At 36.7% G+C, this 12,722-nt stretch overlaps 1 protein-coding gene across 2 annotated transcripts in view; it reads right to left on the bottom strand.

Annotated features, from left to right (window-relative positions):
* Positions 1–12,722, bottom strand: part of TMTC4 (transmembrane O-mannosyltransferase targeting cadherins 4) — a 52,410-nt gene that overhangs the window by 21,565 nt on the left and 18,123 nt on the right. For both annotated transcript variants that reach the window (XR_004748481.1, XM_035318645.1), the window contains exons 6-8: positions 5,885–5,982; positions 3,783–3,875; positions 390–551 (exon numbers count right to left, since the gene is read on the bottom strand). Coding sequence is in view for 1 of the 2 variants with exons in the window: in XM_035318645.1 (XP_035174536.1) it covers positions 390–551; positions 3,783–3,875; positions 5,885–5,982 (353 nt within the window). In the remaining variant the exon portion in view is untranslated. The remainder of the gene's footprint in view (positions 1–389; positions 552–3,782; positions 3,876–5,884; positions 5,983–12,722) is intronic.

Here is a 12,722-nt window from a genome sequence, read left to right as displayed (position 1 = left end):
CTCCAAATGCACCAGACCAGAACTTTAGGCTATTTTCTTCAATTTTGAAAGAACAGATGAAGTCAAATACAGTATGTGGAAAAAGGAAGAAACCCAGCAAAAACTAAACCCTTGCATGCGTGAGACAAGTAGTGAATAAATGGAAATGTACTTCACTGTGTGCAGAGCATGCTAAATTGAATGCAAAGAATATATAGTTTTTTTTCTTTTTCTCAAATTGCAGAAAATCTTCACAGAAGCACAAGGGAAGGTGACTCATCACACATCTCAAAATGTTTAGACTGCCCGCTTTATTGTTTCTTTGAGGCACAGAAAAGAAAATTTAATCTGATGACAAAGACAAATGCTCCGAGCTTGCCAGAAAAAAAATAATCAACTTCATAACTTACTCTCACAAACAGACTATCTGCAAATGAAGCTGGGTTGTCTACTTCAGTAAAAGCCGGTGGCCCCGTGCCCATAATCCTCCAGCGGATATAAAGTATACTAGCCCCTCCAGACATCAGAAGAGTTATCCTGAAAAGCAGCCCCTTTCTTAATAGCCCGGCATTCTGCAGGAAAGAAAGAAAAAAAAAGAAGAAATAAAAACAAACAGTATTTTGATCTCATCCTAACTATATTCACATCTTTCTTGTGACCATCTCAGAAAGAGAGGCTGTTAATCGATGTTTGTCTTTCTTTTGCAGTTACAAGAAGGGTCTCAAGCTTTGCTACAATTAATTGCAAAATACTTTGCGCAAACATTTTCATTTCATTATCAATCAGAAAACTTGTATTGAAAAATTCTCTTCTACAAATCCTCAGTAATTTCATAGTTGATATAATTTCACACATCAATTTTTGACACGGTATTTGTGAAGAATATAGCCGTTAGTATATACCACATTAAATTGATTAATGCAGGAGAGTTTTCCCATGATTTTTTTATATGGCTCTGATTGACCTTTTGTCACCAAAAGTTTTTCTCTACGTAGGTCTATTTAGGGGTAAAATTACATGAGTGCAAGAAAACTACACTAGAAACTGGGGGAAAAGAAAAAATATTTTTTTCACAATCAAAAAGCCAATGACACACAGGCACCAAAATCACTGGTCATGTTAAAATTATCCAGGAGCTGTAAAAGAAATAATCCTGTTTTTATCTATAGTATTAACTCAGTTGATTTACATTACAGGTTTTATAACATTCACGTCTAAAGAAGGCAATTCACTTAAAAGCAAGAAATATGAGTCCACACAGAGAAGTGATGTCATAGAAGCTAAATTTTGCAGACTTCCGTTTCTTCCCTGTGAATTATAACTCTTCTCCATGCATGCACCAGTTTCATAAATGAAAACAAAAACAAAACAAAACAAACAAAAAACCACCACTGTGTGCCACAGACGTTCTTCACCCCTTTCCAGAGACTGGAAAGAAAATCATGAACTATAATGATACCCACATCACAACTTCAAGATGTAAACCCAGTCTTCCAGCATCCTACCCAGCTAGCAAGTGTTAACTCAGATGGGAAGTGCTGGACCTAGCTTCCCTCTGAGTCCTTGTGTAACAGGGCTGTAGGGCTCCCTTAGAGCTACCTGAAACCTGATGGCTGAAGTTAACCTATGCAGCCTCGGTAAGTCATCAGAGATGCAGAAGATCAGAAGTGAGAGTTTCTCTGAAATGAAGAATCACTTCCCTCCCCATTGAACACGTCTGAACAGGGAAATGTTGATAAACTGTGTATTTACTGTATATTTTTACATGGAAAAATTGACTAGATTCTGAAAAATATGGTCATGTGATCTCCAGCTTTAGCTCTCCTTTCTTTCTTCCTTCCTTAATTTGGTATGCTTCTCTTACCTTTAAAAATCTATCTGATAGTTATACATGATCAATTCTATATGTCCACCATAGCAGCTGACACGCTGATTATTATTATCTGTGACTGCAATATGCAATTAGCAAGCACCACCATAATTATTTCGGAGATCAATATTACTTATTTCTGAAGACTAAGAAAAAAATAGGCTTGTTGCAAAAAGTAAGAGATCCAATAGTATCCTGGCTGAAGATATTTATTCTCTAAAATGTTAGAAAAATAAGTTTAAAAGCAATATTCAGATGGATTTTTAATATTTGTAGTTGACAATGGCGTCATCATAAAACACTTAATTGAATGCCTAAGGAAACAAGTTTGTATTGTTGATTTTACGTAAGATAGCCTTTGTGCTCAGATGGCTATTTCCAGTTTGCACATCTCAGAAACTGAAGTCAATACAATGAAAATCATTCATAAAACCTGTTTTTGGAACAAAATTGTGCTATGAAGGAAAACAGCATAGTGATAATTCATGTCTTATTACAGAGTAACTAAACAAAAACTCTTATCCTGGACTTCATTTCATAGCTCCTCAAAGCCCACATTTCAGAGATCACAAAATCTCTTAGTAAGCAGAATTTAAGATGTTAAATAAGCATTACTGTATGTCTTACGGTCTTTGATTTAGAGTTAACTGAAATCTGGCATGAAAGTGAAACCTATCTCTCAAACTGAGAGGACAAAAATCTGCAAGTAAGAGAAGTTAAGATCTGGCATTCAACAAAACAAAAACTTTAAATACGCTTCAAAGAAAAGACCAGAACAGATTTTGTAGGTGGTAGGAGCTACAATTAATTACTTCAATTAAAATAATAATAAAAAAAAGACACACACAATGCTTTCTTCACCCAGATATCACTGTTTAAAAGTCAAAAACAGAAGCACAATGCTTTGAGCTATTCATGCTTCAAGAGTAATCCTCCAAAAAATGTTCACCTCTGACATATTTCCAACACTTTAATTCTGAACTTGATCTGCTTTGATTCCCTGCAGCTCTTGACTCCTTCTTTTCCTTTTGCTAGTTGATATTAGTCCCATTACACAGCATTCTTCAGCATTCTTATTTGCTGCCTGAAGTACTCCTTCAACCCCCAGCCATTCTTGCCCAAATCTACTGTTTCAGTTCTAGAGATTCCAGTTTCACTGATTTTCCCCACAAAGCTCCTCAAGAACATTTCCATTTCACTCTTTGTGAAGGAATTTAAAAGTCCCATAGGACTTGTGTTACTCAGAAATACAAGCAAGACTTGTCTACTGTGAAACCACTGATCAATGCAGTCTCCAATGAATTTTCCTTTGCCTTGCTGAAGCTTGCACGAGAGAGGCAAATGGTTCAGCTGTTCAACAGCAGTGATGTTCTAGTAGGCTGTTTATTTGCTTGTTACCAATTGTTCACCTAAAGATGAATGTTTCTGTGATTTGCTTATGATCACAATCTCACAACAAATACTAGGTGTTACATTCCACTTGAGCCAATATTAGATAGAGTAGTACCACCAAAAGTCAAAAATTCAATCCTTAATGACTATTTGTGCTTAAATATTTTTTACTTTCAAGTTCCCAAGCTACTTGGAACTGTCTCCTGTTTGGGAGCTCGTATTCTAGCTTCTAACCCTGCAGAATTTGTTGCATCAAGAAGTCAGCTCTTCCACACTACATTTTAAAGATATTGTTGAGAGAAACATGGAATTTTTAAGATATTGTTGAGAGAAGCATGGAATGGATTTCTGTATTCAATGCATTTCTAACATTATTCCATTACTACTCATGTTGAGAAGATGTCACAGCCTTACTTAGCTGACTGAAAATACCTCTCATTTTTAATTCTCAGCAAAAACAAAACTGCCAGAAGTTCTATCTTTGTCTTTTAGTAAATGACTGTCTGAACAGCAAGAATGAATAAAACCTCTAAGGACTCACCTCCAATAACTTGTCCTTACGTAGTAACTTTTGAATGAACTCCAAAACATTTAGCTTGTTAATCACCAGTGCATCGAACACTGCATTCAAACCCTAAGCAACCAAAAGAAAAGTAAGAACGTAAGATGGAGTAGCTACCGAAAACCAATTTTTAAAAAATACACCTTATGTTCCAATTCTACCATGAGCTATCATACATCTTAAATTTGATTGCAAACAAGTAGATAATAGATACCTTGCTAGTAACAATGGCAGAATAAGGAAATTAAAAACCTGAGCTCAGATGTGTAGAACATCACATTATTGTAATGCGGATGCTCCTGCTACATCTGATACTGGGATATACCAAGGACACCATATACCAGCAAGCTATACACACTGTATGTATGGCAAGCTACACCCTATATGCATGGTTACAACAGTGTTGAACCACCTATCTGCTCTGTTTTCTTTCCTAAATGTTCTGCAGTGTAAATACTGCAGTCAAGAGGTAAGGCTTCTGACCAAGTAAGGTAGAGTTTCTTTTTCCTTTTTTTTTTATTTTCTTGTGCAGCATGGTATCTTTTGACTGACAGGTTTCAAAAATATTAAAAGGTACATAAATTGTACAACAACAAAAAAATCAGAAAGATTTTACATGGGTATCAGGCTTTCTTTTCTTGCAATTACACCAATACACACAGTGGAAGTTGCTGAAAAAGAAAAGTGGAGTTTATGTAACATCAGCTACTACACATAAAACTAGAGTATATTCAGCTCTCAGCAGGACTGCACTTGCACGTATTTCCCTGACAGAAACAAAAAATATATCCAGATGTATTTATTTTGGAGGTCAATGAGGTAATTCTGTTGAGGTCACCAGTAAAATGCAACCTCAATGTTCTAGCAATCACCAACCATGACAATTCACGAATACTTAGCCTACATCCTCACACCTACAGAAATTACCTCAATGTCCTGTAAACTAAATGGGGAAAAAAGAGTCAATAATTTTTACTGGCAAGGTAAAGAGTGAGGACACTGGGAGGCCATAAGTCTCTTCTTAACAGTCAAAGAAAGGAAAAAGAGTGAAGATAGGCTGGAGAGTTGGATGGTTCCACATACAGAGATCAGTTGGCAGGTACAAGGCTTATGGCTCACTTACATGGAGATTAGGAAAGTAGGAAAGCAAGAGTCTTGCTGAAAATTACATTCACCCTACAAGGAATCTTTTTAATGTATGATTTATCCCTTTATCCCTCTGACCTTTACCCTTCAACACAAGGATAAATATCATCATCCTAGCAATGCAACAGCAAACACAAAATCCAGATCAAATAACAACTCTGTGTCTGCTAGCTCAAATAATTCCTTCATACCACTAGAAGGAATAATCACACGTTTTAAGAGAACTTCTGTTTTCCTCACAGATACCATTGAAAAATACATCAGCCTGTGAATGTCTATCAAAAAATTATGTCCCACAGTAAGATGTTATCAGTAATTTCTTCTACAATTTTTTCTAAGGCTGAGAAGGTCCTTGCTGCAAATAATTTTTCTGATTGCTTTATGTTATTTAAAGCTACAAGTCAGATTTACTTTTTCAGACTTTTTTATACAACTTTGCAAAAGGTATAAATCACTGATGTAGCATACATCATATGCTGTAGCATACATCATACATACATAAACCATTACCCTAGTTATAACTAGAATGTTAAAAATAAACAAGAGGGTGGAGCTTCTAAAAGCAGTCTCCTCCAGTTATGTCTTTGTTCATAGACTTCTGAGAGAGGTTTGAAGACCCACTACCTCAACAATTATACATTCAAAACCAAGGCCAATGACCATGATACACAGTGAAACTAACACCGTGAATATTAAATTTTGCAAGAAATTAACAGGCACATGCAAAATGCTTACAAAAGATAAAACTAATTCCGGCAGGTTGGCTGGGATACAATCAAGAGAGCTCTACTGGAATACTGTTTTTAGTCAACATTAACTAGTTTTCTGAACAGAACAAAAAGATGTTCACGAAATTAGTTGTGGAAAAGATTCATCCTTGTAGACTCTGCAACTACACCTGACAGATGCTAAGGTCAAAAATCAGTCATTCTTACCAGTATCGTAATTCCTTGTTCTTTGCACAGCATGGCTACTGCACCTAGGAGAACACTCACCAGCACCCAGAATACAGAAAAATGATGTCCTTCCTTATCTGTTGAAATAAAGCATGCCATAACATTAGGTTTATACATTTAAAGGCAAAGTTAGAAATTTAAATTAAAGTTAGAAAACAAAACAAAACAAAAACAAAACAAAAAACAAAACAAAAAACAAAACAAAAAACAAACAACCAGTGTATAATCTCGCAATCTTTTATATCAGTCAAAATCTGGATACACAGACTTGAAAAGCATTACAGACTTGAAAAGCATTGGGCACCTCCTGCAATATGCTGGCATTAGTCCTTTTACTGCAGTCATTTTCTGTTATCAGAGACATTAGAAATCTCCCTGTTTGCTAGATGTCTTAGCCAGACTAATTAGAATGGCAGAAGCTTCACATAGTTTTCACAATTCATCATCTGAAAAGGTTAATTCCCACTATTTAGACTCATTTATCATCCTTAGCTACAGCTCTATCATTACAGGCCACTCTCCTCCAAGCTACCATGAGAACAAGAAAATTCTTTCTAATGGTTACACATGAAGCAGCACCACACACACAAACTGTGTTAACAGTAGCCTAATGTACAAAGGCACAATGAGCTGCTTTTCCAGGGCTGCTACATTTAGCAAGTGCTATATGTCATTTCATTAGTACTGCTGTGGAATGCCACTAGCTCAATAATTTCAGCATCTGACCAGAGAAGCAGTTAGTTCTTGCAGTTTTACAGCAGGGTGAGGAACTCGGGGGTTAAGAGATCAAGAGTAGCTACAGCTTCTAGTACAAAAAAAAAAATACAGTCTTTAAAGACTGCACCATGTAGCTGAGCTTGAGCACTACAAGCAGGCATTTCTGAGATTGATATAACAATAAGCTTGACTACAGCCAAGGTACTATCACACACACAGTACATGGGTACTTCACATAAAAACATGTCTGTCACAACCTCTACTCCACAGGTGCAAGCAACAGAAGGAAGCACTCAGCTCATTCAGAGAAAGTTTCTTGATTCAAGCCACATGAGCTCTACAGACATCACAAGAATCATTTGCAATGTGAAAAAAACAAAAGTTGAACTCCATATTCATTGACTGAACCCCATTTTTATTCTCCTTGATCTCTAGAGCAGTTCCTTCCTACTGCAGGTTGGACCCTCAGCACTTAAATAGAACTGCAATAGTCATCTATGCAGAGGGCAAATGGAAGAAGTAAGATTTATTTCACCAGAAGTAGGCACCTGAGAATAGAACAGGAACATCAGGCTTCCTTTCTAACTGGTTGAAAGGAGGAGAACCCTTTAGGGATCTAGTCACCTACTTAAATGCAGTTCAGAGAAGTAGCTATTGCTTTTCACTGATGATAAAGGGAAGCTAGTATACTAACTCAGTTGTTGACAAGATAGAAACCATCACAAGTGTCTGAGGATCTACTGACATTGGCTTCCTCTCTCATTTTGAGAGAGAGTAAATCTTTTGTAGCAGACAGCAGAAGTTTTGAAGAACAGGAACAAGTTTTGAAGCTGCTTCTAGCACTCTTTTCTTACCAAAGACTTAAAGCTTCACCAAGGTGAATATTGAGATGTTTGAATTTCATTGCAATAAAAATCTAGTGGGCATTTGTTCCTTCTCCCTCGACCCCAAATTATGTCCTTGCAGGTGAGGACAGAGTTAACATTGGAGGTGCAGATGTTATAAACTGAAAAAAAAAACCTCCTGAAGGAAAGAAGTCACACACCTTTCAATACCAAAACAAAACATGGAAATAAAAAATATATAATGGCTGAACTAAAGAGGTTTTAGTTGTAACTAAAAAAAAAAAAAAAAAAAGAAAGGCAATGAGGAAGCTCTAATTCACATCACATATACAGAACTGAGGGTTTTCAGGGTTGCAATATGCACACAGTTCATGAAGAATGGGGCTTCAAAATTCTTTATATAAGCTTTGCTAAGAATAAAAGGAATCTGTCCTAAATACATCCCTTGAAGATCTTCAACTCTTCAGACTGCTTGCAACACAAGACTGCTCATCCAGTTTTTGAAATCTGCCTTTTTTATTTTATGTAAGGTAGAAAGAAACTAGTTGGCAGGAGGTGAAGATGGAAGGCAAACTAATTGACTGTGATGACAAAATAACAATCAGTCATCCCTAGTAAGCGTGAAAGGGAGAACATTGAACAAAGTCAATGGACTTCACTGAGTTTACTGAAGTATACTTTCTTCAGGTGAGAGGGTTCTTCTTCCCACAATCAAATTCTGGAGGAGAGAAGCTGGGATGTCTGAGCACAAATAAAGACTATGTTAACATGGAAGTTGGTAGGAAGTATATACAGCAAAGAGACACCAACACAGTGATTCACAAATGCTTTGATAACTTACAGGGTGAGAAGCAACAAGGAGAAAAGAAAGTTCAATTTATCAAGGACAAGTATAACAATAGCACATTCATACAGCATGAAATTCATAAAAGCTGCATCATAAAAGGAGAAAAGGCAATTTATGTAAAGGAGGAATTATTCCAATACTCAGTGAGAAAAAAAATGGACATTGCCAAGAAAATAGAAGTGTTCTGTGCCTTTTTGCTTCATTTTTCACAAAGAGGTCAGTTGCAATTAGATGGCTTACACAACATCAGCAGGAAAGGAGCAAGAATAGAAGCAGAACAGTGAACAACAACAACACAGAATTTACAAAGAAGTTAATCTGTTTTAAATTACAGCAATTGATTAAATTTTCTCCAACAGGTCCTATACACCACAGAGTAACCTCAACTGTTACCTCCGAGACATCATGCAAAATGCATGAAATTCCAGAAGCTTGGAGTTAAAAAATGAACAAACAAAAAACCTCATCATGTCTGCATGTCTACTATTGAAGAGTAAAAGAGATAGGAAAAGTAGGAAAAGTAAAGCTGAAGCATCAAAGTCAACCTGACTGGTTGAAATGGTCCAGAAAACAAACAAACAAACAACAACAACAACAAAAACAAGTATTTTCTAGATGAGTCTCTAAAACAAAAGGATACGATTAGTTGTTTTCTGAAGACATGTTACAGCTACTTAAATCAAATTAAGTACAGTTTTTGACTTGGAGAGCAAAAATGGCTTTCTAGATGAGAGCAAACATGTATACCTTGACTTCAGGAAGGCATGACAATGCCACTGGAGACAGCGTGAAATAAGCCAGAAAAAGTAGGGGGTGGATGAAATTATAGAATGGATACAAGTAACAGTTGTAAAACTGTTGTAAAACTTGTAAAACTAGGCCACTGTGCAAAATGGGAAGATACGTTCTGGACTGGGTCTTCTTTTCATCTAGCTCTATTAGGTATTTTTTAAAATTTGGATGATGGAATAAGGAATATTCTGAGTAAGTCCAGAAGTGTTGCCAGGCTACGATGGCCACAAAGCATATTAAGGAGAAGTCAGAATTCCTCTCACAAACTGGAGAAATGGTCTTGAAAACTGATAAGCAAATGCCATTCAACAGGCACATATTCAAAGTTGTACAGAAACTGACTTGTGTTGTGAACATCCCAAGTCTCAGATGCCAGGAATGTCTCAGCATGTAAAGTGTAAGCCAAGCTTAAGTAGGAACCCTCAAATATAGTAAAGATGGTAAAGAAAAACAACAAAAATCACAACTCCATAGATACATTTGTTAAAAGATGAGAAACAAGCATCACGATCTCCTTCCCAAAGCCATAATCTCAGTTCCTTTATTTTGCAGTCCCAAAAAGTCAATACAGTCATATATAGAACAGTAATATTATGCAAATTCATCAGTTTGTGATTAAATTTCAAAGAAAGAGAATTTAAATTAAGAAATGTTTTATCTTGTGCTTTTTCCTGGGTCAATATGCACACACACCCCCCATATCCTCACTGCAGAAATCTCGGTACTAAACTAGGACAGAAAAATAGATACAAAAGACTGGCATTCAGCAATGTCTTCAAGCAATTTTTAACAGTGATTTGAAAATGTAAAGCACTGCATAAGTGCTAATTATTATTATAAGATACACACATGCCAACACAAGTAATCAGTCTAACAAAGCATATTCCCCTAATACGGCACTGCTTCCCACCAGAAAAAATCTTGTGTTAGAAAATGAAACCAATCTTTGGTTGGCACCTGCACCTCGTTGAAACTGGTATACCATATTGTGAGTGGGCATTGTGCCACACTAACAGATGGACAAGATTGTAAGCACGCCAAATAAACAGAGTACTTGCCTTTTTTTTTTTTTTTAATAAAAAAAAAAAAGCTGGAAAAAATACACTGTTTCTATACCAACAAAAAAGGGTGTTTCAATGACCCCACTTTACGAGTACGTTAAGTCAAGGGAATCCAAAGAATTACCTGTGTAAGACATGAGGAAGCCATGAAGGCTCTTCCACTCAGGCTGCTGGACTCAAGTATAAGCACTGTGTATGCAGAATTGCTCTAGCAAAGTGTTTTAGAGCGTGGAATCAACTGATCCTAAATTTATGAGCAGTATGCTTACTGTGATGATACCCCTCAACTTCCTAGATGCTAATCCTATTTCTTTTGAGAGACCTTATTTTGCATTGTCCTAAATCCACAAGTCAATGAACACAAATTCCTAAGAAGTTCAGGATATGAAGAAAAATCCTACAAGTTTAGAGTACCAAGCTTAGTTTTACTTTAAAGTCAAGCTAGCAACGGCAAAACAAAACATAGCAACCACTTCAGAACGATAATTATCAAGTCAGACATTTAGGCATTCAGCTTTTCCTCCCTCAAAGCCAACTGAGCATCTTAGGGCGTAACCATGTGACAACGTGGAGCAGTTCAAGAAGTCATTTAAACATGCTTAAGTGCATTGCTATAAAGAGCAGGAAGATTTCCCTAGTCTTAGAAGATAAAGTAAGAATCCATTGTTAGAGTTAACTTAAGCCTGAGATCTCCCTGTGTGACTCCAGTTCTCTGAATGTACATACCACTGCAGCACAGCTCAGCATTTCACTTAATAATGAAACTACAATAGCAAATGGAATTCCTAAACATCGCCAAGTACCTCAGCCTCATTATATAGAGGCTACAGTAGAGTGATCATCTAATCCGAAATTATACCATCTTGGACAAACAAAATTTAGCGCTAATTCTAACAACAACAACAAAAAAGTTATGGTTTCTCATTTTCCCACTAAGAGAATAAAAGGATAGATTTTTTACATGCAACTCTTCCTTCCCAGTGCATTCAAACATGAACAGTTGGGCGCACAATTGAAAAATCAGGGCCCATATGTTTAACAGTTGTTTAGTTCGGAGAAGAGAACCCTCAGGGGAGACCTTATTGCTCTCTACAACTACCTGAAAGGAAGGTGTGGGGAGCTGGGGGTTGGCTTCTTCTCACAGATAACTAGTGATGGGACTAGATGGAATGACCTCAAGTTGCACCAGGGGAGGTTCAGGTTGGAAATGAGGAGACATTTCTTCTCAGAAAGAGCAGTCAGGCGTTGGGACGGGTTGCCCAGGGAGGTGGTGGAGTCACTGTCCCTGGGGCTGTTCAAGGAAAGGTTGGATGTGGTGCCTGGGGACATGGTTTAGTGGGTGACATTGGTGGTAGGGGGATGGTTGGACCAGATGATCTTGGAGGTCTTTTCCAACCTTAGTGATTCTATGAGTAGTAAATACCTCTTGTTCAATTGCAAAATAGCTAACAAACTCCCCCTCATCTTAACAGTACTGTCTTTCACATAGAAGACTTAGACATTTCCAAACTAAAGGAAAACCTCCACTATTCACAAAACTCATTGCTACAGTTTACTTTGCATGTTCCATTATATTGGCAATGAACTAGCAGATGATTAATGGAAGTCTACAAAGAACAGAACAAAACAGAAACACACAACCAAGTACAAAGTCATTTTTAGAAGTCATAGCATATGAACAAACAGTTGTTCCCCTATTTAAGATCCATGCCAAGTATTACTCACATGAAGCAAATATAAACTTAACATTTTACATTACTCAGATCACCAATGCAGTTGGCAAATACATGCAACTGGATCACTGTCAAGGTGTAAGACAAAGGAAGGCAAAATGAATACTCCAGCAGTTTTAAAAGTCCTTATTAATTCCCAGACAACTACATTAAAATTCAACAAAGATAATAACCCACAATTCCCTTCAGAACATACCTAAACAGTTGTCAGCTCTTGCTGTCTCCAAAGCCTATGCAGTGGATTTGTCCCCACAGATGTGTTTTTAAAACAGCCGGACAGAATGAGAACAACAGATTAGTTCCTTGCAAATATAAATGTTATCCTATCAGAGTTCTGGTAACATCAAAAACTGTATGTTAGAAAAAAAGTAACAGAATTTTAGAACTTCAGTAAAACATAATTATAACCTGTGTTGTGTGTTAAAAGCTGATACTCTTTAAAAAAAGATAAAATGCTATGGATTCTGGCTAGAAGATTCTGTCTGCCCAAAAATCCAAAGCCATGAACAAACCACATCAGACAGGCAACCTACTGTATATCTTGAGCTTTACAAAAATCATTTTCCTTCGGAAATTTTCCAGTCTGGCAACTTCTGCCTTTCTAATCTCCTACTTGTTTTCAGCATTATTTATACTTCCTCATAGTACCCCCAAATACTCTTCAGACATTTTGTGTGTCCTCACTCTCAAGACAAAAACAAACAAGCAAACAAACAAACAAAATCTTACATTTATTCACTTAATAGGTGAAAACAAACACTAAAAAGCCTCTCTTTTATGTCTTTTATTACTGTTAGAGAAGATTTCAAGGATGACAATTCA

The sequence above is a fragment of the Oxyura jamaicensis genome, chromosome 1, assembly GCF_011077185.1.
Source record: "Oxyura jamaicensis isolate SHBP4307 breed ruddy duck chromosome 1, BPBGC_Ojam_1.0, whole genome shotgun sequence".
Taxonomy (NCBI): domain Eukaryota; kingdom Metazoa; phylum Chordata; class Aves; order Anseriformes; family Anatidae; genus Oxyura; species Oxyura jamaicensis.
The sequence above is the reverse complement of the archived record's forward strand: the minus strand, read 5'-3'. Positions and strand labels throughout refer to the sequence as shown.